Source organism: Muscardinus avellanarius, assembly GCF_963383645.1.
Source record: "Muscardinus avellanarius genome assembly, chromosome: 14".
Classification (NCBI taxonomy): domain Eukaryota; kingdom Metazoa; phylum Chordata; class Mammalia; order Rodentia; family Gliridae; genus Muscardinus; species Muscardinus avellanarius.
In genome coordinates this window covers 70,597,604-70,625,092 of record NC_137800.1, presented here as the reverse complement: position 1 = coordinate 70,625,092, position 27,489 = coordinate 70,597,604, and the positions used below count along the sequence as shown (strand labels likewise).

At 38.9% G+C, this 27,489-nt stretch overlaps 1 protein-coding gene across 1 annotated transcript in view; it reads right to left on the bottom strand.

Moving 5' to 3' along the window:
- Positions 1-27,489, bottom strand: part of LOC308273603 (phosphatase and actin regulator 1-like) — a gene marked incomplete at both ends in the record, with an annotated part of 491,535 nt that overhangs the window by 458,844 nt on the left and 5,202 nt on the right. Inside the window, one exon of the mRNA XM_080710811.1 lies at positions 4,986-5,132. Coding sequence (XP_080566937.1) covers positions 4,986-5,132 — 147 coding nt within the window. The remainder of the gene's footprint in view (positions 1-4,985; positions 5,133-27,489) is intronic.

The following is a 27,489-nucleotide window of genomic DNA, read 5'->3' as shown; positions in this document are numbered from 1 at the left end:
TGTGTGATTATAATGCATCAAAAATGCATTTAAAGTATATTTAATCCCAGCATTCGGAAGGCTGAGACCAGAGGGCCGCGGTTCGCGGACAGCCTCAACTACATAGTGAGCCCCTTCGCAACTCAGTGAGACCCTGTTTCAAAATTGGGCAGGGGGTGTAGCTTGGAGGTCAAATGCCTCTGGGTTCCAGCCCCAGACCTGCAAAAAAAAAAAAAAAATCCAAAGCACTTCTAGTCCCAGTAATTTTGGAAGGATATTTAAGTTGTATATTCTTTATTGTTAAAATTAAAGTTTTAGCTGGGCGTGGTGGCTCATGCTTGTAATCTCAGCATTCAGGAGGCTGAGACCAGAGGATGGCAGTTCGCGGACAGCCTCAGCTACTTAGGCCTGCTGCAACTCAGTGAGACCCGGTTTCAAAATAAAGAATAAAATGTAGGACAGAAGGTGTAGCTTGGAGGTCGAATGCCACTGGGTTCCATCCCCAGACCCGAAAAAAAATATTAAAGTTTTTAGTTTTGAAGTTTTGAAGTTAAAATTCATGAGGGTAAATTCTGTTTTGATCTGTCATGTATAATAAGTATCTAAAATGGTCTGCTACATAGCTAACTGCTCAACTAATACTTCTTAAATGGATGAATTATTTACATTATTACTTTTTTCCAAATAAAGAGCTAGGTATAATGATGGAGTAACTCAAAAGTAATAATAAAGCTCTTTCTGTACCTTTGATTAAATCATGATTTAATATTCGACCAACTTGTGATTTGGTAGGTAGAAATTGAGCAATAATGGGGCTTTTTATGTCTCTGGGTGGAATATGACATATTGATAAAATTGAGAACAATTTCAAAACAAAAATATATATGAAATTCTCATATCTACAGCTTCGGTCCAAGTACTATCAGAGATTCTGCTGTTGAATTATTAGTTTAGGTTATACAAACATGGCAGAAGATAAACCAATAGAAAACCTGCACGCCTTTACACAGCACTTGCCTTTATAAATGTTAAATAACTACTATTGTGAGGCCATTCTTGTTGTCCTTTGTAACCTGTATAGAAAAGTCGCACAAATCCATCATCATTCAATGAGGCTATAAAATTGATTTCGTCTTTTATGTAACTGTCTTAATTATAGAAGGGACTTATTAATTAAAGCATAAAAATGTCAACATGGTCCACCTTTTTTTTTTACTCAGAAACCACATCCACTTTAGCACCCATCAAAGTGGGCAGCACAAAAATATCAGTTTCTCTTGTAGAAAATTGTGAAAAACACTACCTCAGGTTTTCTTTTCAGGCTTTCTTTCGTTCATAGAACACACTGGCTAAAGTGGACCCTCCCCTTTTTTCACCTGTTCCCATTTGAATTTTAATGTTTTTACTTGAATCCTACATAATGACCATTAACTGAAGTGACATGTATCAAAATACATAACTTTCAGAAATATTTGCTTTTATATTAAAATGCATGTATAAAAATGTATTGCACATCAGTGATGTTCATTACTAAGTGAGAAGACAATTAGAAAAACTTGCTACTCACAGTGTGAACATACTACTTTTCTGTTACAGAATGTCCCTTCAGCACATTTAAATTTCTCAGAGAAAAGAGCCTCATTTCCAGTGTTTTAAATGAGGCCTGATGTGTCTGGATAACTTTCAACAGATTGCATTGACTTAATTTTCTTTAGCATTTATGCTATCTTCACCAAACAATCAACTATCAATATTTGCATCTTTGAAAATCTGAACAGACATTTAAAACTTATAAAGAGGCTTTTGGGGAAAAACAAATCATGGCTTAGAAATTTTCCTTTCTCTACTCTCCAATTCTGGGCTGTACCTTGAAATTAACATCTTTATATAATGTTGAAAGACCCACATTTTGGTGCAATTTTGATGGACGTTGAACTGTAAGTGAAGGAATATATCCTTCACTCTATCTGTGAAGTTATTTCCAAAATAATATTATTAAGTACTATCAGGGGCAGGTGTAGTTGAAGAAATGTTTAAGTCTTTAATTAGTATTCAAAATCCCAGCCCACTTTATTTGGCAGCTTACAGATTAGTGGAAGTTACTACCCAAAATGATTTTATGATAGTCAAGGAAAATTAATACGTGTATTTTATTTACTTGAAGCATTCCTTAACATCTAAAATATTAAAGATGGATTTTTACATAATGAGTGAGTGTGAGAAAGCAAATGTTTAACATAAGTAGTTTGATGCAATAAAGAATAAATCTGGAAAGAAAATACACAAAGTGAGTCTTTGGGGTCATGGTGGGGATGGGAAGAAAGGATAGAGGTATGCTTGCTTGCTTAGTGGTTCATAAATTGTTGTTAAGAGACAAACAAAACGCTTATTATGCCCAGATTATGTAATTTATTGGGAGTGTGCAGACGTCTCTGTTCAACCACGCTGATAACGACACTAATCGTTTAATTACAACTTGCTGCTCAAGGAGATAAACAAGGCTGCTTGCTTTTTTAAATCAGGGGTTACAATTACTTTTAAACGTGGGGGAAAGGCACATCTGCGAGTACATCTTACTTTGTTAGGAAAGCAACCAGAAACCAGCTGGAAAATAAACAAAGCCCCAGGAGTGAGCAGCCGGTGCAAAATTAGAGCAAAAAAAAAAAAAAAAAAAAAAAAAAGCCCGATTTGAGCAATGGAGCAGTAGGCGTAAGGCGTAGTAAACAGGCAGCAACTGTAGGTGGGCAGGGATAGGAAAGTTTCTATGGCCAAATCTTCCGTGTTTCCCCTGGCATTCCATCACAGAGAGGACCTGAGCGCCACTCCCTCTGCTGTCCATCTTACACTGCCTTCTCTGCTTCTTGGTCTGCTTCAGCACCACCCAGAGAGGACAGCTCCCCGGGTGGCAGCAAAAGTAGCTACTAAGCCTCTTTCCTTCACCAAAGGGCCCTCTCCACAGGACTGCTATTTCTCTCTGGTGATTTTTTGCCATTTTGAATTTAAGGGTACTTTAAGAAACAACACAGACGGTCCTAGGTATTTTTTTTTTTGGCTTGTTTATTTCCAAATAAATGGTAGAAAAGTCCTGCCTGAGCCTATCTTTTCATTGGACTCCAGATCTATCTATTTACCCAGAATAAAAGATTGTAAGTCAGTGGGTTTAACTCATGAGCAAAGTGGCCCAAAATAAATGAATAATAGTTGAAACCTGAGACTCTTTAGTGCTTTATTTTCATTTTTTGCTTTGATTTAGTAGTACTAATAGAAGCTAAATAACCTTTACTAACTGCTGCCTTAGATCTTTTTCTACTATACTAAGCCAAAGACATTAAGGGAATGTAGATGAGTTTGTTAGCAAAGGGGTCAGTTAAATAATTCCTAATACCACTGGTTTGGAAAAACAGTCTTGTTCCTACACGGAGTTCTTCTTAATTCTTAAAAGTCCCTTAGAATCATATTCTAAATTCAGGATATACAAGTAAGGGATTGACATTTCCCAAGGTAAACAACCATGACCTGAGATACTATATAACAAAAAAAAGACCAGACTTCCTCAATGAAGTTATCTTGTCTCCATCTCCAAAGACAGACGCAACCATTTAAGAAGTGATCAGATATGTATGATTTAATAAACCAAATCACCAAGACACTGAAATCAAACTCCAAGCATCTTGGCGACTCTGGCACGTTCAGTTCCCAATTTGTTCAGCCATAAAGATAAAGCTGCTTAGCAAAAGAATCTTAATGCTCTAGGCAAAGTGTTCTCCTTGGTCCAAACTTCTCAGCAAGACACAAAATGATCACCATTTGAAGGTTTGAAGGTCTTCTTTGCTCCAACACACACACACACACACACACACACACACACACACACACACACATTGACTCAATTCCACTTTCAAGGGTTTAGTTTCTGAAGGAAATAAAGTACTGTCTGGTTATTAAAAGTGAGTCTTCAGGAACACGTACTCACTGTCTCTGCACTGGAGTTACTAGAATACTACAGGACTCTGGAGAGGAAGAGACACAGACTGGGGTTGAGGTTTAGAGGTCACTCAGAATAGGCAGTATTGTGGAGATGGTGGTGGACAACTTTTCCCCAGTGGTAAAGTAACTCCTTGCGGAGGGGGTGGGGAGTGAGTCTGGAGTAGCAGCCACAGTAGAGGTGTAGACTCTGGTGCTTCTAATTAAGGAGTGCTGAGTGGACTCAACTGGGGCTTTTTGGCTCTGAATCACTCAGTTCTCTTTGTTGCCCCTTTGGCCCTTCTTCCTATCTTCCTCCCTCCTTTTCTCTCCCCCCTGTCTTTTTTAAACCCCCCCCCCCCAGCCTTCTTCCCTCCAATACCCCGTTTACCCTTTTCACTTAATTCTATCTGGGCCACTTTGAGCACAGGTTCCGGCAGCATCCAATCACCTGGCGTGGATAGACCATGCGTTCACCACTACCCCCACGTTGCTTTCCAACTCTGCCCGGTGCAAGGGAAAGGTTCTCTTTCCAGCGGCCGACCCCGCCCCCTCCCAGCTCCGACACTGCAGCTTGACAACCAGCCCTCAAATCCACCAGCGCCTGAATGTCACCAACAAGTTCCACCCGGTAGTAGCCCCGCCAGCGAGCCTCAGTCCGGGAGCGTGGCCAGACCCTCCGCCCACAGCCGGCGCACCGGCATCCCCACAGCTCAGGCGATCCCGAAGATCATTGTTATCACTGACAACACTTTTCTTTTCTTCCTGGAAGGGGAAAGCCCTTGTGTGACTCCAGGGCGGATGTAGGGCTCCACGCACTACCCTCCCCCACCCCTGCAACACACACACACACACACACACACACACACACACACACACACACACACACGCCCTCCTGAGACTGGAGACACAAAGAGCGGGCGAGCAGCGGCTGGGGAGACGGGGGCGGGGAGGGCACCTGGGGAGGGGACCCCTAGGAGGGGCGGGGGCTGAGCCGGCACTGAGCACTGGAGGAAGCCGGGTGGCGAGAGGGGCGTCCTTACCTGCCCCTAGGTTGAAGGAGATCCTGGCCTCTGCGAGGTACGGCGTGTCGCTCTTGGAGCGGACTCTTCTGATGGGCCTCCGGTCTATATCATCCTCCGAAGATGCCGCCATTAATGTGGGAGGCAGGAGCAGGGTCGCCCGGCGAGCTGAGAGGAGAAGGAGATGGGGAGAGAGGGAGAGAGGCGGAAAGGGGGAGGAGGGGAGAGGAAGAGGCTCACACACATGGAAGGGGGAGGGGAGAGGGGGATGGGAGGAGGGAAAGGGGATGGGGAGGGAGGGGGGAAAGAGGGGAAAAGGAAAAAAAGGAGAGAGAAAGAAAGAGAGCAAAGGAGAGAAAAAGGGTGAAGGGAGAGAAAGAAAATCCGTTAAGGATTTGTGGACTGGAGCAGAGACGAGGCTATCCCTGGCTTGCGCCAGGGGCGCCCCCTAACTCCTCTCCCAGCACTGGCCAAGGGGTCAGTGCTCTGGACCAACGCCTCTTCTCTGCAGCCCAGTTTCAGTCCTTGGCACTGTCAGGCTAATACGAAAGGGGAGACTTCAAAGCAAAGATGCATAGTCAGCACGGTGCCCTCTCCCGCCAAATGCACTTACTCCGCTTTTCAAGTGCAGGCTACTGGTCTCTGCCCACCTGACTCTAGCTTGAGGACACAGGGGCCAGAAGCCCAGCTTTGCTGCTTTCTGTCTACAGTTTTCATTCCTGGGGGTGCAAGCCCTGGTCCATGGGTCATGGAGGAGGACATGGTGACCAGGACAGCTTCTGCTCCTTCTCCCAACCAGGAGCTCAAATAGAGAGGGAACCTGATTTGAAATCCTAAGCACTCTCTTATCTGCCCCTTACAACTCACAGGTGTGGGCTGTAGGGTCGGTGGACACAGGTTTGGGAGCAGTTTGGCAGTAAGGTTTCCACAACTGATTAGTTGCATATGGACTAAACATATTCATACAGAATGGAGTGATTGTCTTTTGCAACTACTAACTTCTAGGATGTATTTATCTCTACATAAATAATCATTTGCTTTAACCTACAACTTTCTCTTTATTTCGTCACGCATAGCACAAACCATGGACCTTGGGTTGCACCCGCAGTCTCTACAACCCTGCAGGACTGTTTCTGAAGAGAGGTGAAAATCAAAGGCACTTTACATCCCTTTGAACATTTGCACTGACACCCAACAAACCACCCTGCAACACAGGAGAACCAGAGTGGTTTCTGTGGTGTGAATCAGAAGGGTGTGAAGCTCTCACTTAGAACCTATTGATGGGCTAACCTCTTTTATGTTTGTGCAACTTATGACTTTTGGTCTTTTGTGCCCTGATGTTGCCACTTTTCTGACTCATAAGTGCCCACCAGGAGTACACAGATAACTTTACCTTGCTTCCCTCCCCGCTACAAAGGAACTCTCATTGTGGAGTCCTGCCCTCCAGTCTCAGAGGGAGAGGTGCTCATCTGGCTGCACAAAGCTTCCCTATCTACCTTAGCTGTAAGTTCTCTCGTGGTATATTCCCTGGCCACAGAATCTTCAGTCTCTCTTCCCTAGGCTCTTGCCTGCACACATGCATAGTAAACCTTCAGCTTAGTGAAAATATATCTGTCTTTGGCCTTGTCCCCCCCCTCCCTCCCTCCCTCCCTTCTCCCTCCCCATGGGATTCTGGGCTCCTCCAACTCCATCATTTACTCCCAATCCTCCCCTTTCATTATCACCACCATTAGTTTCTAGCCTCATTTCAAGCCAGGTTATTTTAACAAGTCAACAGTACATCTCTAATCCATTGCTTCCCTGATTTTTTTTTAAATATTTAGTCGTCAATCCCTCTTGAAGGCATCCCCTCTTTTGGACTTCTAATACAAGACTTCTTCACTAGCCATTTGATTTCTAATTCTCTGCACGTGGATTTGAAACTGTTCATTCTGGCGCTCGGGGCCTTGGGTGTCCAGACTTGAACTCATCTTTCCTTCTTTATCTCCCATTATTACCTCCAGGCTACTGGAAATTACCCCAGGTCCAGCTCATCTCTGCATCTGCACCTATGCCTGTGGCATAATATATTTTTTCCACATAAACTTTCCATGGTTTCCCTAAGTATGTATTTATGATATTAATCTAGTACACAGAAAATGCTCAAAGGGCATTTTTGAATAAAGAAAAGGAAGAAAGAGAGAAAAGAAGAGAATAAAGGTGTGAACGAGGCTAAGTAGCTAACTAGTTGTGGAATTGGGGACTAAATGCATGTTTGTCTGATTTCAGATCCTATAACCTCAGTGAGTTCAGTCGGTGTCCAGACGAGCTTGGTTCTGAAAACCCCTGCAGATACCTAAATCCTAGAATGTTCAAGTCCCTTATATAAAATGATGTTGCACCTAAACAGAGTCTCTGTACCTCCTCTCCTGTCGTTTAAGTCATTTCTAGGTTACTCAGAATACCTCACACCATGCAAATGCTGTGTGAGCAGTTGTTCTACTATACTATTTAGGGAATAATGACAAGAACAAAAAGCTCATGTGTGTTTAGTAGAGATGTAGTTTTCCCCCAGTATTTTGATCTGATGTTGGTTAATTCATGGATGTGGAACCCATAAATGTGGTGAGCTGATTGTATAATGATAAGAAAAGTACATATATATTATATGCTACGTATATATACATATATATAGTAGTCACATTTTTGTGTGTGTGTGTGGTACTGGGGTTTCTGGAAATCCTTCTACCTCCGGGCTACACTCCCAGACACCTATTTTTTTTTATATTTTTATTTTGAAACAGGGTCTCTTAAGCCATCGAGGCTGGCTTCGTACCTGCACAATCCTCCTGTCTCTGCCTCCCAAGCGCGGGGATTACAACCTGAGCCACCATGCCCGGCTTATAGTAGTCACATTTTAAATGTGGTGTTTGCCTAATCATTACACTGCATTTATTAAACACAGATTAAATGATGTCTCTCTGTGTGTGTGTGTGTGTGTGTGTGTGTGTGTGTGTGTGTTACTGGGGGTTGAGCCCAGGGACATTATACCTCTAAACTACACTCTCAGCCCTTTATTATTTGCTTTTTTCAAAACAGAGGCATGCTAAGTTACCACACACTAGCCTTTAACCCGAAATCCTATTGTCTCAGTCTCCCAAATCCTGAGATTACAGGTGAGATTACAGATTGCATATGGCCTGGATGACTCTTATTTCAAGAAGCAGCAAGAGGCATCTTTGGCTTATCAGATTAACTATTAAAAATAATATTTTAGTTGAGTAATAAGGATATAAATTATAATTAAAACATTTAGGCTTGGGTTCTATAGGAAGTGAAGAAAAGAAAGGAAATTCAAACAATTTTGAATTTTACATAAATCATACTTCCTTTGAATGAATACAGTGCTATTTCTTCAAAAGGTTTGAGATTCCTTGTCCCTTTATATTTTCATTCATTAGCCAAATCTGTAGACAAATAATCAGGTAATTTGAAGGAATAGCTAGCCATACATTTCCCAGTGTTTCTTTGATTTTACATATTGATGGTTTTTTGATATAGAGAAATATGTCTTTGAATTACATTTTTTTCTTTCTAAGGATTTGAAAGTTATTACTGCTATCACTTTAGCTTTGTTCCTCTTCAAAGGGATTTAAGTGCACTTTCACTTTATTTCAGTGCAGACTATTTTATTATTGAAATAATTCTAGATATTCTTTTGTCAAAAATTTACATAAAATAGCCCGTCTTCCTTCATGTTTTGAGATTCTTTTTATCACATTTTAATTTCTGCTCCTTATCTTCCATGTCTCAAAGTCAATCAAATTTTTATAACTTGGACCTTTAAGTGCATATTATTTCTAGAGCAAGAGTCAGGGAAAGAGAAGTAGCACAAAAGGTACTCAGAAAAAATATTTCATATACCCATCACTGACATGGAAGAGGATGGAGATAGGAAGATGAATAAAAAGTAAGAGTATAATATTCTCTTCTTTTGGGAAGAGTATTGGGAGGTTGAAACCAGGGGCATTCTGCCTTCAAGATATACCCCCAGCCTTTTTATATATTTTTTTATTTCGAAATAGGGTCTTGTTAAGTTGCTGAAGCTGCTTCAACCCTATAATCCTCCTGTTTCAGCCTTTCAAGTACTGGGATTGTAGAAATGTACCACCATGCCCAGCAATATTACATTTTTATAAAGAAAATTCTCTATGTGAACAAATTTTATCCTTTTAAAAATATTGACAAAGTATGTTTCTAGGACACCCTTACATCAGAATCACTTGGAATACTTGTAACATGTAGATTTTCTAGGCCCCCAACATGAACCTTCTGAGTGGGAATTTGAAAGATGAAATATGTAGACTTATATTTCAAAAGTCACCCAACTGTATCCACTCTTACTTTTCCTATTCAGTATTACACAAGAGGTATTTATTGGCTAGAGAAATGGGACAATGGGATAAGTAAAATAAATTTAAAAAGGCAAACAATTAGGAAGCAGGAAAAAATTAACATTTATATCTGTTATGGCTATGTACATACAGAATCATTGAGAATCCACAGACTATTAGAAATATTAAACACATTTTACAACATTGCTGAAGTAATGTTAGTATAAAACATCAGTATTATTTTCTGTATATTAACCAAATTAGAAAATGAAATTTAAGAAGTACCATTTACATGGCATTATAACCATCAAACACCTATGAACAAATTAAATGACAGATGAGTAAGACTTTTACATGAAAAATTATAAAACACTCTTGAAAGAAGTTAAAGAAACCTAAATAAGTCTGTCCTCACAGTACTTGGGGTGCTGGGATAGGATTATAGGTTCCAGGCCCACATCAGCGATTTAGCAAGACCCTGGGCAATTTAGAAAAACCTGTTTCAAAATAGATAATAGAAAGGGCCAGGGATGTAACTTGAAGGTAGAATGACTCTGGGTTCAATTCCCTGTACAAAAAAAAAAAAAATAACTCAAAAAATGGGGAGTGGGATGAGTAAATTATTGTCCTCATGGATTCAAAGACATATATCATTAAGGCATCAGCCTTTTCAAGTTGACCTACATAGTCAATTCAATTTCAATAAAATTTCAGGTTTTTCTTTAATTAAAAAAATTACTTCTGAGCCACGTGGTCCACAACTGTAATCGCAGGTTGGAAGCCAGCCTCAGCAACTTAGCAGTTTAAAGAGACCCTGTTTCAAAATAAAAATAAAATGGTTGTGGGTGTATCTCAAAGTTAGAATGCCCCTGGGTTCAACCCCCAGGAACACCCCTCTTAAAAAGTAATAGCTGATTCTAAAGTGAATATGAATGTGTAAAGGGAGAAGACTAGCTAGCCAGCACAATTTTGACACGTAGTTATAAATGTGTAGGATTTGCAGCAAAAGATACTAATATTTATTACAAAAGCATAGAATACAAAAATAAGATAAGGAGAACAGTGGAAGAGAATGGAAAACCTTAAAATGAGCTCATTTAACTTTGGTAAGTGTTCCACTGAAGTATAGTGGGGAAATGGTTCACTTTTCATCACTAATACTTAATTGCTTAGATATTTATATAGTAGAAAATAAATCTTGGTCCCTACCTCACACCATACACAAAACTCATTTTTTGAGTGCTGAGGGTTGGGCGCAGAGGTATTCTATCTTCATGCTACACCCCTAGTACTATTTTATTTTTATTTTAATACAGGGGCTTGCTGAATCCTCCTGTCTCAGTCTCCCAAGTACTGGGATTACAGGTGTATGCCACCACTTCTGGCTACACAAAACCCACTTCTAAATGGGTCATGGATGTACACATGAAAGATAAACAGTAATATCTCTGGAGAAATTTTTTCTACAGGAAAATAATTTAATGAATTTGGCAAAGTTTTTTAAGTGGGACATAAAGAGCATTAATCATTAAAGAATACATAGACATGTTGATCCATTGAAACAAAGAACTTCTGTTCCTCACAGACACCATTAGAAATGTTATATATAAAAAATGTGTATATTGCTAAAATGGAGCTGGCAGGGGAAATTCTAGCAATAAATGCTTAGAAAAAAAAATTCTCCTACCTCAAAAATTTAGAAAAATAGGGGAAACCCATAGCAAGCAAAACAAAATAATAAAATAAAAGCAGAAAAAAATGGAAATGAAAATGAAAAAATAAAAACGAATTCCTCAAAATATTAATAAAATTTATTAGCTTCTAATGACATTCATAAAAACAGAATACAATGTACCAATATCAAGAATCAAATAGGAGTTATCAGTATGGAGTCTAAAACAATTATAAAAGATAGTAGAAGAATACTAGAAACATCCTTGTTTTCTTATATGCAATAAATTGGTAGAAATAAATCAGTACATTCTTTAAAAAATTATGAGCCAGGAATGGTGGCACATGCTAGTAATCCCAGTACTTGGTGAGATGAGACAGGAGGATCACAGGTTCGCAGCCAGCCTCAGCTACTTAGTGAGGCACTCTGCCACTTAGACTTTGTTTCAAAGTAAAGAATAAAAAAATAGGGATAGGGGTATAGCTTGGAGGTATAATACCCCTGGATTCTATCCCCAGTACCACAAAAAAGACATTATGCACATGGAAAAGAAAGGTGTAGAGGAGATATTTTCAACATATATATAATAAAAAAAAACTTGTAATCATAATATATACAAGATATATACCATAATATACAAGAACTTTTAAACAGTAATAAAAAGACAAACAAATTGACCCATTTTTTAAAAATGGACCAAATACTTGACCAGGCATCTGATGAAAGGAGAATATCCTAGAGTCTGAAAAGCATATAAAAATATGCACAGCATCACTAGCTATGCATGGGTAAACTGAAGATAAAATCTCATTAGCTAAAAATTTTAAATCATTTAAATTCCAAGTATTGGTGAAGAGATGGAAAAATTAGAGCACTCAGAAATTGCTGATGGAGATATAAATTTGAAATATAAAATTTGTAAATTTTTATTTATGTTTACACAAACTTAAGTAAGCCTACATATATTCTATGACATAGTAAAGAATGTTCACAGAAGATTTGCATATAATGGCCCTGAGTTGGAAAATGATGGGAATGGCCATTGTAGGAGAAAAATATAAAAATAGCTGATCTCTTTATTCTACATAAAAATGAAAAAGAACAAACTATTGCTATCAGTAATAATATGGAAGAATCTCAGACAAACTCTTGAACAAAATAAGCCATTTTTAAAACATTATAAATTATGTGAGTCCATTTATATAAAGTTGAAGAATCAGAGAAGCTGATATACTGTAATAGAAAGTTGGTGGGAGAGATATCTCTTTGTAAAGAAATATCCCAAAAGAAAGAGTTTGGGATGTGGAACATATTCTGTGTCTATATTTGAGTGATGGTTGTACTTCTTTAGAAGAAATAATTACTTTTATAAGAGTTTAAGTTATACATTATGTATTTGTGCATATGAAATGATATACATCTGATGTACATCACTAAAGAATAAATTTTGTAAATGCCTTTCATCTTAACCAAATGCAGTGGCACATGCCTTTAATCCCAGTACTTGGGAGGCTGAGACAGGAGGATTCAAAAAGCAGTGAAACTGTCATTAACCTAGAGAGATCCTGTTTCCAAATTTAAAAAATAGGGCTGGGAGTTTAGTTCAGAGGTAGAATGCCCCTGAATTCAATTCTCAGTAACACACACACACACACACACACACATCTTGATAAGAGCCACAAGTCAGTTCAAGAACTTAAGATAAGTACTAAATATTTATAAAATCTTACTATAAATAACAATTGGATTAATGAATGAAAATAATTTATTAATGACTTGGGCTACCTTTGAAATATCAGTGTTTGATTATGCAAAAATTTTACAGATTTTTTTTTGTCTGTTTCTTATTCGGGGGATGTTTTCCCAACTACCTTTGATAGCAGTGATCTTTTAGATAGTCTTCCCTCAAAATTCTGAGTTGCATTAACAACAACAAAATAAAATGACCGGATTGGTAGTCTATGTGAGAAATAAAAAAAAAAAAAATCCATGATGACAGTGGAATTCTTGTTCTGTCTTAAGTGTCCAAAAGAAAGGCTCCTTTAAACAAGCTTAAAAGGATATTGCATTGTCTAAATCTGGGATAATTCGAACACAAAAATAATGAAGTCTTTAAAACTGGCACTTAAAAGTCCTAATAATAAATGGATAAAAACGGGCATATACATAAATAAATGCATGAAAGGAGGTGACTCTTACAGTAGAATACTGAAAGCTACCTCTTCAATGTGGAGGCAGTGTAGGAGCTAGAAAAGTCATATGTCACACTCTAGTAAAAAATCAAGCAAGAACCAATAACAGAGGCTAAATCTACAGGGATTTCTTTTCTTTTTTTCTCTTTCTTTCTTTCCTTCCTTCTTTCTTTCTTTCTTTCTTTCTTTCTTTCTTTCTTTCTTTCTTTCTTTTCTTTTCTTTCTTTTTTTTTTTTTGTACTGGGGATGGAATCCAGGGGCATTCGACCGCCAAGCTACACCTGCAGCCTGATATTTTTATTCTTTATTTTGAAACAGAGTCTCACTGAGTTGCAAAGGGCCTCATTAAGTAGCCGAGGCTGTCTGCGAACCATGATCCTCCTGTCTCAGCCTCCTAAATGCTGGGATTACAAGCGTGCGCCACCCACGCCCAGCTTTCTACAGGGAATTTTGATGATGAGCAGGGTGTTTATTTTAATGTTCTCTAAGTTTTTTCCACACCTATTAGATTCTAGGTAGATACTGGACTGCATTCTTGCAGGGGCAATGAAAATTATCTCCAGTGAAAAACAGATAGAGGTTGAGTATTTCCAAATATGATACTTAAAGAAATATATAATGCCTACTTTGAAGTAGTCCGGCCTAGAATGTATGAACTTGAATTTAACCATGAGAAAATGTTAGACAACACCTACATTAAAAGAAAATGTCAGACAACACTTCTATAAAAAAGGAAGAGCCACTCCTGGGTATCTGTTCAAAGTGTCCCAAATCAGACTATTATAGTAATACATGGATATCCATGTTTATAGCAGTGCAACTCATAACTGAATTATGAAACCAACCTTGGTGTCCATCAACAGATGAATGGATTAAAAAATAAAAAGGAACAAAATTATATCATTTGCAGTAAAATGGACAGACCTGGAGAACATTATGTTAGGTGAAAATAACGAGTTATAGAAACTGAGGAGTCCTATGTTTCCTCTCATACACAGAAGGTAGGGAATAAACGGGATACCAGAAGGACCTGAGATAATGGAGGAGAAACCTCAGTGAAGTGAGGGACACGGTCTAGGGGAGGGTGGGGGACGAGAAAGGAAGAAAACACTTCATGGACATTATGTATATATGTGAGAATGCTAATGCTAATCTCAATATCATGCAGGAGATAGGGGGGAATAGGAAGAGAACCAGGAGAAAACTCTCCAAATGCTGTGTGCATGTATGTCACTACCACTGTGAACTATATCACGAAATGAAACTATAAAAACGTGAGAGAACCAGTGTATTGGTCACAAATGCCAAAGTTCTAAAAGACAAATTAAGGGTGTGGAAATGTTCCCCATTAAAGAATGCAAAAGAGACCTGAGCCTAGACTGGATTCTGTACTTGATCCTAACTTTAGACTGAACTGACCTGGGACTGGATTTAATCCTTGGAGTAAGAAAGTGCTCTAAAAGGCATTGCCGTGGCAACTTACAACACTGTAATGCAAAGAGCAGATTAAATTAAAATATTAATGTTAAATTTGGGGCAGTTGATAGATGTGCTATGGTTATGGAAAAGACTGTCCAAATTCTTAGGAAACGGACACCACAGCATTAAAAATTAAGAACCATAATGGTCCAGAAATACATGCTCACACCGTAGTATGCCCACAAGCATTCCATATATAATGCTCTCTTGTCTGCTACCATTCTTTTCTGTCTCTTTCTTCTCTTTCTCACTTTCTTTTTCTTTCTACACACACACACACACACACACACACACACACACACACACTTTTATACTCCTCTCTAGACTGATAGAGATGACAAGTCAAGTGGATGTCATCAATAGGCAACTATCAGTAAAGAATATTTAAATGCTTTTTGTACTATTTTATTTTTACAACTTTTCTGTAAATTTTAAGTTATTTCCAGTAAAAGTTTGAAAAGTGCTAGTAAGATATTTATTCTTTTCTACTTAGGAGAGTTTCTAAGGATTAGAGGTGGTGCCCCACCCTGACTCTAAATTTTTCTGAAAACATGTCCTGGTTGGTTAGCTATTCATTCCCACAGCTATATACAAATAGGGAGCTGGTGTCAAGAGTAATCTGTCCTGGATTTATTTGGAGGCCTTTGAATTTTGTTTTAAAAAAATGATTCTGGTAGCTGGGTGTGGTGGCGCACGCTTGTAATTCCAGCGCTTGAGAGGCTGTAACAGGAAGATTGCACAGGTTCAAAGCCAGCCTCAGCTACTTAGTGAGACCCTGTTTCCAAATAAATTATGAAATAGGTCTGAGAGTATAGTCTGATGGTAGAAAATCCCCTGGATTCCACCCCCCAGTACCACACACAAAAAAATGGTTCTGGTATATTTTACTCAAGCAGATTAAAAATCTGGGCTTCAGAGATGAAGTATATTATGTCATTTTGCATATCTGTCAGAAGTTGGAAATAGACAAATTTTATACCTCACAATTAAACCAAATATGAAGTCACTAATTACAGGGATGGTGTTGAAAATCATTCATATAAAAATTATAAAATAATGTTAAAACTTATAAAATAATGTTGAATGTTATTAACTAAAATATCAACTCAACTTATAGTAGTAACTTGCATACTGTAAATAAGATTAGAAAATATATCAAAAATGTCTTATGGACTGGCTTTTTATCACAATTAAATTTAGTTGTAGATCCTAAAACATTTTTCATTTCTATACAGATACTTTTCTAAAGAGCTGAAAGTCTGAGGAATCACTATTGGTACATCTTCTTTCTTTCTGATTAACTTACTGTTAAAGGGGCTATCTGTATTACAAAGTTCTGATATTGATTCTCTTGTATATCTGACTAATTTTGTGGGGCTCTGTAAGAGAGAGGGGGCTTCTTTGCCTTTATGATGGCTTCTGAGATTCTATTACCACAGTGTTCCTACTGGCCCCAGTGCAAATTTTCCCAGGTATGCAACCTCAGCAGTGCACCATTTATGCCATAGTAGATATGAACAGAATTGTGGAATTGTGAAATCAACAACTTATGCACACACATACAGAAGATGGCTTCCCAAAGAGATGGTGTTTTGTGCCCTGGTAGCCAGCCTTCAAAATATCCCACGGTGATCCTCAGCTCTTAGGATTTGTGATCCTATGTGGTCCCCTCCCATACTGAATCAGGTCTGGGCTCTGTGACCATAAGAATATGGCAGAAGCCATGGTATATCTCTCTCAAAGTTAGATTATACAAAAACCTGTAGCTTGTGCCTTGTTTTCCCTTTGGGTCCTTTGTGCCAGTTGTAGTGTCATGGGGGCCCCTAGGCAGCCCTTTGCAGAGGTTCATACTGTGAGGAACCAAGTGCTATGTGCGGAAGGCCCCTTGGGCTCTGCATTCGAGCCTTCAGAACACTACATTACAAGCTGACCTCCAGATGGTCACGTTGGACCCAGAAGCAGAGCCACATGTTTGAGACACTCCCAAATTTTTGATCCACAACATATATGAGATAATAAGTGCTTTCTGTGTTAGGCCAGTAAATCCAAAGGCAATTTGATGTGCAACAACAGATAATACCGATGGATTCTCAGTGAACCCAGGGAATCAATTGTAAATGCTTAGATGCTACCCAGGTGTGTCAGAAAACCCAGATCTTAATCAATCTCATGGCTCAATTCACAAATTTCATGACAGGGCATATCCAAAGGTCTGGATAACAGAGGAAACCTTCCTAGTGGGAAACCTTTCTTTTATTTCCTCTTCCCATCTTTGCATGACCGAAGTGTGCCACACCATAGAGGGCGGAAACGTTTTTATTTCCACCTCCACTCCAGCACCACTAGGAAAATTAATATCTTCTTTATCTTTGCCAACCTTGTGGCACTTTGTAGTTTTTCACTTTGTATGAATACATCAGCAAGATAATGAGAATATTATATTTATTCTAGATGATATGGACTACAGGTAACAGCACAGGCGTTTCGGGCTAGCTTTCCCAAGCTTGTATCAAAATTCCATACTTAATCGTCATGATTTCATGCAAGCCACTTACCTCTCATGCATCTCTAAAGTGAAACTAACATGGGACCTGCACTGCAGCATCACTATTAGGATTCAAAAACATAATCCTTATAAAGTCTTTGGCAAAGGAAATTTTTTTTTTTTTTTTTTTTTTTTTTTTTTGGTGGTACTGGGGTTCCTGGAAACCCTTCTACCTTCAGGCTACACTCCCAGACCTATTTTATATTTTTATTTGGAAACAGGGTCTCTCAAGCCAGCAAGGCTGGCTTTGAACCTGCGCAATCCTCCTGTCTCCACCTTCCAGGCACGAGGGGATTACAAGCGTGCGCCACCACGCTGGGCTGCAGCCCTATTTATTACTCTTTATTTTGAAACAGGATCTCACTGCATTGCAAAGGGCCTCACTAAGTAACTGAGACTGGCTGGGAACCGTGATTCTCCTGTCTCAGCCTCCTAAATGCTGGGATTACAAGTGTGCACCATCACATCCAGCTAGGAAATTCTTGATAAACATTTACATGTTAAAACTATTATTACTAGCCAGTTTCAAGTAAGGCTGTGGTTGTGAAATTAAACCTTGGCATGATTCCCAAGCTTAATAATCATTAGAACTTGCAAAAAAAATGAGCTTCCTAAGCTTTGGTTTCCTTATATCCAAACTAGAAATAAAATGAACTCTCACAATGGGTTTGGGAGGATAAAATATTATATAATAAATGCAAAACACCTAACCCAGAGCCTGACAAATGGTAGGCGGGCCACAAATGTTCACTGCTTCCTTTCCTCCCAGTTTCTTAAAGTAGACACTGTGCAGAGGGGCTGGGGGCTGGCTGCTAAAACATGCTAGATGCAGAATAGGAAAATGTGTTTCAAGCCTTGTACACTGAATTGAGTTGGACATAAGTCCGAGCAGCTTTCTATTATTTAAATGTAGAACATGCCTAGTTAGGATAGACAAGTCACTTTCCCAATCTTTCTCTACAGTACAGGTCATAGTAAGCCTTATTTAATTTTCTGTTTTCTGCATGGTTGATTTCAATATAGATGTTAATTAATACCATGGTTTAAAATCTAACACTTCTCATATTCCTAATTCCTGCTCCATATACAAAAAGGTCAAAGGAAATGCACCAAAACCTGTGTGCATGCTTATTTGTATGACTTTGAACTTCACTATAATGTATAATTAAAATGCACCAATGAAAGTATAAAGAAAGGTTGCCGGGCGTGTTGGCGCACACTTGTAATCCCCGCACTTGGGAGATGGAGACAGGAAGATTTCACAGGTTCGAAGCCAGTCTTGCTGGCTTAAGAGACCCTGTTTCCAAATAAAAATATAAAAAGAATAGGTCTGGGAGTGTAACCCGGAGGTAGAAGGGTTTCCAGGAACTCCAGTACCACCAAAAAAACTAACAAAATAAAAAACAAAAACCAAAAAAAGGTGACACATACATGGAAATATCTTTGTGTATCAAAGTGCTGGGCCTGTTCACTTGTAAAGTAACCACAGAGGTAAAGGCAGTGGGCTTGAACCCCATTTGAGTTCCATGTACAAGACTAGGATGAGGGAAAGATATGGACATCAGACTAGACATCAGGAGACTGGGTTCTCTCTAGGTCCTACCTGCCACCATCTAGCTGTTTGATTTAGGTAAGTCACTTCTCCCACCCAAAGGTAGGATGTTATAGAGGCAAACAATGACATCAGAAAGACAAGGGGATTGGTTCCACCTACGTCACTGTAGGTCAGTTCTGATCCCTCTGAGTTTTAATTTTATTTCAATGGTGGCAATATTATCTAACTCCTAAGTTTGTGGTTTTGAGTAAAATAAACATGCATAGCTTCTGGTATGTGTTAGATAGTCAATCCAAAACATTTGCTTGTTCTTTCTTAGCCAAGGCTTAGTTTTTCTTGTCTGTAAAATGATCCCATTGAAGCCGGGTGTGGTGGCACACACTTGTAATCCCTGCGCTTGGGAGGCAGAGACAGGAGGATCACGCTGGTTTGAAGCCAGCCTTGCTGGATTAAGAGACCCTGTTTTCAAATAAAAATATAAAATAGGTCTGGGGGTGTAACCCGGAGGTAGAAAGGTTTCCAGGAACCCCAGTACCACCAAAAAAACAATAATCATCATCATCATCATCATCATCATCATCATCATCATCATCATCATCATCTCATTGAATTAAGTACCTTCTGGCTACAATGTGCTATTATTGTTATGATTATACTGTTAAATAAAATGTGAGAAAGATCTGGAAACTTTCTCATGGTAAATAGTGAAGCGCAGTATCTATCGCAAGAATAGAAGCATGTTGTGTAAAATCTCATTGTGTGTCTATGCCACCTTTTCTTTATCCATTCATCTGTTGACATGAAGACGAAAAATTTAGATCATATGTAGGAAAATGGATCGAACTAGAGAGTATTATGCTAAGTGAGAATAGCCAATCTCAGAAAGTCAAGGATCATAGGTTTTCTTTTATATGTGGAATCTAGAAGGGAAAAAAAAAGAAACAAAAAGGATTTCAGATATGAGGAAAGAGACTAGTTGAATAGTGGACAGGGGTTGGGGAAAAAAAGTGGGAGGGCAAAAAGGAGGGCTGAGGAAGGAAATGGTTCAAATAATGTTATCTCCATATATAAAGGCATCACTGCCAATCTTTCCAACTTGTACAGGGAGGGATGTGATGCAGAAGGAAAAGAGTGATGTATGCATGTATGTTTGTATGTTTGAACTTCACTGTGATGTCTAATTACAGTGCACCAATGGAAGCATACAAAAGCATGTTGTAGATGTGGAGGGAGAAAATACAAAAATTCCTGAACATATGAATCCAAGAAGAAAGACCTTCCCAATAGAGATTAGATGGATATTTTGTTTATATTCTGTTGTGTCTACAGATGGGCTGATGAGAGTAATCAGATCACAGAGCGTTAGTCAGAGATTGTCTAGTAATAATGGCAAAACAGATCCAGGGACATCAATCAGCCCAGCTGGCAAAGTCACCCTTTGGGAGGAAAAAAAAAAAAAAAGCATGGTTGACCTTTTTCTTTTAGCCTAAACTATATCTGATTATTTCATACATCAGTTAGAATCAATAGCCCTAAGGTAATAAGAATTTTATTATTTTGAAAATTAGGACTAAATAGTAAAGATAATAAATCTGAGGAGCTTGATTTATGTTGAAAATATGCACATGTGGGTCTATGTATATTTTAAATAATGTAAGATTCTTCGCCAGGTTGTAAAGGTTATCTATTTTTAGATGATGAGGCTAGTTGAGTTTGTTTCGATTTGTTGTTTGCCTACATTTAAATTTTTTTACAATTATTATTTGCTACACTGGTAGCACATATAAGTAGAGAAGGGAAAATGAATCATGAATGTCCTAATAGAAACTAAGGCAGATCACACTTGTAAGCAAGTTATGTAACTGTCAACTCAAACTCAGGAACAAGGCCCCACCACCATCCCATCCTGAAAGCTTCCTGAGTTAAAGAAAATAAAATATCTCTTTACAAAGTTTAACTGAAGAGCGTAAGTACATAAAGTAACTCCACTGTCACTTATTTATTCCTAACATTGGGACACTCTACCTTTGAGTGTGTGGAGACACACGAACATCTGTATATCCTCAGATATCTTCTCATCATATCTTGGCTAGTATTGTAATGATCATCGACATGATATAGGACTATAAGATGTACTGAGAAGAACCAAAAATGTTCGGGCTTATAATTCTGGCTCCACTAGTTCTTTGGAGAATGACTTGATTACTAGAATATCTATAAATGCAGATAATATCATGACTCTGTAATTTCCCTTTTTGTGGATCAAATGAGGCAATAAATATAAAGCCCTGACAGAGTGAGTCTTCTCATCCCCATTTCCTTTTGCAACCTCAGTGCACGTATCCAGATTGTTGAGCTAACGACAGATATGGGGTCAATGGCAAAATAAAGTCTTGTAATATGATGTTTGGAGTGTGGTCTTGCTTTCCAGAGACAAGAATCAGATTGGGCTAAGGCAGTTTCTTCTGTGCCTGTCACCTATCAAACTTACTTACCAAATACTGCATAATTAACTAAACAAAATGAAAGATACCACTGCATAGATTTAAAAGTAATGCAAGGTTGATTTTTTTTTTAACCAGCTACAACCAAATCTCTTACTTTCTCCTCCTTTGCGATATTCTGTGGCAAGCTATAGTTCTATACTGTTACTGAGCTGTGTTTAGTTCTTTATGAAAACTTCTTCTCTTTAGATGAACTCCTTAATAATAGCCCAGAATGTTACTTCTTATGAAAACATGATCGAGAATATAAAATAATCTTGGTAATTGCAAACATTTGGTTCATGTAAATATTTTAAATTGACTATTAATTTTAAGAACTTGTGCTGAGAAGAAAATATTGTATTTATAGCCCAAAGGTTCAATTTAGATAATGTTTTTTGTTAACCATCTCCCGGTCCTCTAAATAATATGAAAGAAAAATTAAAACCCTCAGTGGAACTATACATTCAGAAGCAGATGTAAAATGTGTGAGTAAAATTATTTTAGAAATCACCAAGGATGTAGAATGTTTTGGGTGGCTTTCCAAGGTCTCTGTACCAAACATTAGACTCATAGAACTTACTCCATGCCGGTAGGCTGTAGATATCCCATAGGGTCTCTAAATTCAGCATGATGTTCTAAACTGAATCCTCCCATCTGATTCTCTTTACTCCTCTCAGTGAACAGCTTCCTGCATCCAGAAGTGGGATCTAAGCTTCGTTTGAAGTATTCCTTTCTCGTTTTTCCAGTTATTCATGGGCTACATAATCTGAAATGAATCTTCTTACTTCTAGGATCTCTTCCCCTTCTGAATTCACAGGGTCAGTCCTTGAATCTTCAGGCTGTTTTCTTCTTGTTTTCATCGCTGCATTCTCTCTCTGAGCTACACCCCCAGCCCTACCTTTTAGCCTTTATTTTGAAACAGGGTCTCACGAAGTTAGGGAGGGCCTCACTAAGTAGCTGAGGCTGGCTGCAAACCTGGGATCCTTCTGTCTCAGCCTCCCAAGTACTGGGATCACAAGCATGCGCCACCACGTCTGGTACAATTTTATTTTTAAATCAACATTTGGTTGCTTTTTTCTTTTTCTTATGTTTCAAGACTGTATCACATTTCCAAGGGGCCTAGAAATTTGAACTAGAAATAAATGGCATCACAGAAAAGAAGATATGGCTAGAGTGGGTCCTCTCTTAGGGAAGCTGGTATCCCTTTGCTTTCTTCTGAGGATTGATAAAATTTAATTGTGATTAAAACAAACATTAACACTTATCAAATATGAATTAAGTGCTTGGTATTTTACTTAGTCTTTTATGTTTATTTGTTCAGTGTTCTCCAACTTTAGACATTCCTATATCATTTCTATGTAATTTCTGGCAATGAAGAACCATCTACAATATTATTTACTAATATTTTTCTTTAACTTAGCCAGCCTACCGTTTCTTCTACCTTGTGTTAAGCAGTATTCTATAAGTGTACAGTATGAGTCATATATTTTATATTTTAAATATTTTCTATGTGTATTTTCCTAAACACAAGTACATTGTTTTAGTAAAGGAGTCCGTGTATTATCTCAAAATCATATATCATGTTTTGTGCAATGCTATATTATTTAATTTATTCCTCAAAACTGCTCATTGGGTTGAGGACTCTTTTTACCTTAATTTTCATTCAAAAGAGAGAGTGAGGCAAAAGGAGATTAAATAATGTACCTAACCTCATGAGTTAGAAAGTAGGAATATTAACGTGGTGTTACGTGTCTCTAAAGCTGAAGTTCTAAAACACTGTGGCATTGTTCAGCCAATGGGAGAAACGATTCCAGTCCTACCTCCCATTTTCCATGTGCCACAAGTGTAACTTTGTAAAATTTCAGGCTTATTTGAAAGAGAAGGAAAACAAATATTAAAAATGTAGAGCTGGAAGCGCCGGGCATGGTGGCCATGTTTGTAATCCCCACACTTGTAATCCCCACGCTTGGGAGGTGGAGACAGGAAGATTGCGCAGGTTCGAAGCCAACCACGCTGGCTTAAGAGACCCTGTTTCCAAAAATAAAATAGGTCTGGGAGTGTAGCCTGGAGGTAGAAGGGCTTCCAGGAACCCCAGTACCACACACACACACACAAAAAAAAATGTAGAGTTGGATAGGGTTGCTTTCACTCTCCTTTTTTCTTTTTTAATGGCTTTAATATACCCTCATTTTGCTTTTATAATTGGAAAAGGATACATAGATCTTGAATCTATTGTCTTTGTTCAATCCTAGTACTTCAGACCTCTAATTTAACACCAGTGATATTTACTGCCTTATACAAGTACGTGCGTGAGGTCTCTTTGCTTACTTGAGAAATTGAGAAATTCTTAAGCATATTATGAGTGATGTTGGCCAAGAACTGATTTTGATGTTCAAGGTCCCCCACCCTTGCCTCTGCCAGTACAGAAACAGAGGGTAGTGCTGAAAGCTTTTTTGTTTTTTATTTGAGAAAACAGATTCGTTTGGGCAATGAGGAGTGAGCATTCTTTCCCGGCACCTGTGAATTGTTTATGCTGGCTGGGTGGTGGCTGTTGCTGGCTGAGTGTGGGCTGCATTTGAATCCACTCTCTGGCCTTCCTAATGTAGGAGTAGGAGTTATTAATTGATTAGAATTGTTTCATTGTATTTTCAGCCGCTCTGTCTCTCGCCCTCTCATTTTCTCTTTTCCTCTCATCCTCATGCCCTACTTTACATATGAGTTCTGGATCCCAGTACCTCGCCAAGCAGATGTTTGCTGGAGGCAAAGACACAAAGAGCATCAGAAGGCTGTGTGCAGAAAAATCCAGAGCACTGGGAGAGCTCCTTGTGTGCAGAGAAGAACTGTCCCTTTCCAAGGGCACTCTTTGGAAGCAGGGATTGGACTTTGTGGTCCACTACACATCTTTAGAATCAGCAGGCAGACTATCTACAATATTTTCTCCTCTTGCTCTGTTCTTTTTCTCTCCTTCACACATAATGTTCCTTGTATTAAAAAACAGAGGCTTGGAGAGCTTGGGTCTGCACAACTAGAGGTCTAAAATGGGATGTGTGGGAAGGCAGGAGGGTAGGCTTGTGGTTACTTCATCGTCCATGAGTAAAGCGCAGTGTGCAGCTTCCTACCTAGACCTAGCAAGAAAAATACCAAAACCCAAGTATCTATTGAGGGCTATGGCTCAAGCACCATGAAAACTAGACTGGAAATTATTTTTGAAAATTGTCACCTGAAGTCCTTCACGGAGGCAGGGGTCTGGAAGATAATATGATTGCATGTAAAATACTTGGATAATGAACTGACAAAAATATAGGAAGGATACCACTAGGGAGAGACAGAGGAGGATGTGGCCAAATTTGCCATGCTGGTCCTAGCAGGACTCTGACAGGCAGTGGAGAACATTAAGGTAAATGGAAAAAATTATAATTCAAGTTGGCATTTATTTGTGTTATGATCACTGCTTCTGACTCAGTCTTTCTGGATCAAGTCAAACCCACAGGCCCAGATGTAGCTGTATCTGAGGTCATGACATGCAGTTCTTGGGGGACGGGGATGGCCATGCGTGAACTTTCAGGGAGTGGTTTTGGAGTGTTCCCAGTGCGGGGTTTAGGTTTCCCTCCAGTGAATCTGGATGGAAACAGAAACGTGAAAGGCCACTGCTTTAAGAATTAATTGGCCAAAAAGTTTAAGGACTGGTCTAGGCAGTTAAGATTTGAAGAAGGAATAAAAGTGCTTTCAATTAGAGTCTAAAACAGAGCCTGCTTCCTGAGCAGAGGGCAGCTTTTGCATTCATCTCAGGTAAGTTCATCACTGTAAAAGTTGTACTGTTATGTAGTCAATGGTTAATTTTATTTATTTATTTATTTATTTATTTATTTATTTATTTTGGTGGTACTGGGGATGGAACCCTTCTACCTCCAGGCTACACTCCCATACCTATTTTTAATATTTTATATGGAAACAGGGTCTCTTAAGCCAGCGAGGCTAACTTTGAACCTGCGCGATCCTCCTGTCTCCACTTCCCAAACGCGGGGATTACAAGTGTGACCACCACACCTGGCTTCTCAGTTGGGAAAATGAAGTAGGAGGATTGCAAGTTTGAGGCCAGCCTCAGCAACTTAGAAAGACTCTTAACAATTAGATTTTGTTTGAAAATAAAAAAAATAAACAGGGCTGGGGGTACAACTCAGAGATAAAGTACCCCTGGGTTCAATTTTCTAAAACCAAAAAAAAAAAAGACTTCAGAACTTAAAACCTATTTTTTTGTGTGTGGTACTGGGGTTCCTGGAAGCCCTTCTACCTTCAAGCTACACTCCCAGATCTATTTTTATATGTTTTTATTTGGAAACAGGGTCTCTTAAGCCAGTGCGGCTGGCTTTGAACCTGTGTGATCTTCCTGTCTCGGCCTCCCAAGTGCGGGGATTACAAGCCTGTGCCACCATGCCTCGCTGAACTTAAAACCTATTTTAAAAGGTTAAATTCCTTCAATAATATACTCCAATTCCTCCTGCTATATTTTCTTTTCCTTTTTGATTTTTAAAGAAAATTCATCTGTCTTATAGAAGATGAAGCAGAACTAATGATGACTTCCTTTCAATATGTATATGAACATTTTATTTACATGTCCCTTTCTTTGGACTTATGCAGGCTCCATCTTCAACTACAGATTTTTAATTCTCTACATGTATTTAGAGGTTCTGTTTTTCAATTTTTGAATCCTCAATTTCTTTTCCTGAACCCCAAATTTCTCTTTGCAAGTGCAGATTTAAGCCTTTTCATTCAATCAGTTCAGTAGTGACATGGAATAAGTGTGTGTGTGTGTGTGTGTGTGTGTGTGTGTGTGTGTGTGTGTGTGTGAATGGGAATGGAACCCAGGGGCAATCTACCTCTGAGATATAGCGCCAGCCCTATTTCATTTTTTAGTTTGAAACAGGTCTTTACTAAATTGCTGAAGGCCTTGCTGAGTTGCTGAGGCTGACCTTGAAACAACAATCCTTCTGTCTTCTTAGCCTCCCAAGATCATAAGTGTGCAACACCAGGCCCAGATGAAAACATGTAATAAATCTTAATGTTTCTACTGTATACCAAAAATGATACTAGCCACCAAGAAAATGGTCTTTAAGAAGAGTACTGTGGTTGAAATGGATAATAGATCCAAAATAACAGCCGCATCAGTAACTAATCAATAAGAACAGATAAGGCAGTAAATACTTTATTGAAACTCATTTAATTATCAACCTAGCCTGTGGATTTGGAACTAGCATTATACCTAGTTGGATGAAAAACCCGGAACTTAGAGAGGTGAAACCATTTGGGGGAGCTCCTGCATCTGGTCAGTAGTGGAGAGAAAATGGTATGAACAGAACCCTGTGGGAGAAATGTCTGGAAATTTCAGGACAACCTTCACAGAGGAGGTGACATTGGGGCCGGGTCTTGCATTAAGCACAGGAAAGGAAAGAACAGGAGCAACTACTGTCTTGGGGACTACTGTTAATGATTTGCAACTAATCGCCGCTACCAAATGTGTTCGTCTTTTGGGGCATGTTAAGAAGTCCCAGAGGTACAGAATTTAAGTTCAGAGTACATTTAAATCAAAGCTGAAGATACAATAGCCAGCTCTCCTGGCAGACTTGACAGGGTGGGAAAAAGGTGGAGAAGGGAGGAGGCTGAGGAGACGCGGCTGACAGAGGGGGTTTCAATGAATTCCTCTCTACTTCCAAAAACAACCTGAAGAGACTCTGAGCTGCTCACCCTGGCATTCATCAGTTGTCACACGTGGCATTTCCCTTTGTTGAACAAGACAATGTGGGGAGAGAAAGGTGCATTCTGATGAGTAACAATGACTATTGCACCTAGTTCTAATGCCAAGAGTTATGTAAAAGATTTAAAAAGGGGGGGGGGTGTTATCAGAAGCCATGAATTTGACCGCTTAGTGATTTTAGTTGATCGGCCGCCTTTTAATGTATTTTCCATTTAGAAGTAATTTAAATGTCCAAGGACATTTCGTCTTCTATAAGACAGATGGTCTTTGGAAAAAGAAGGAAGGGAGGGAGAGAAGGAGGCAAAGAGGTAGAGAGGGAGGTTAGCACAATAGAAAGGGAATGAGGATGGTCAGATGAGATCTGGTTCTGGTTTTCATTCTCTTATGATAAGCTGTGTGATTTGGGCACAGGGCAGAACCACTCTGAGCCTCAGCTTCACCAGCTGGGGAAGTGTGATAGGTCACCAGTGT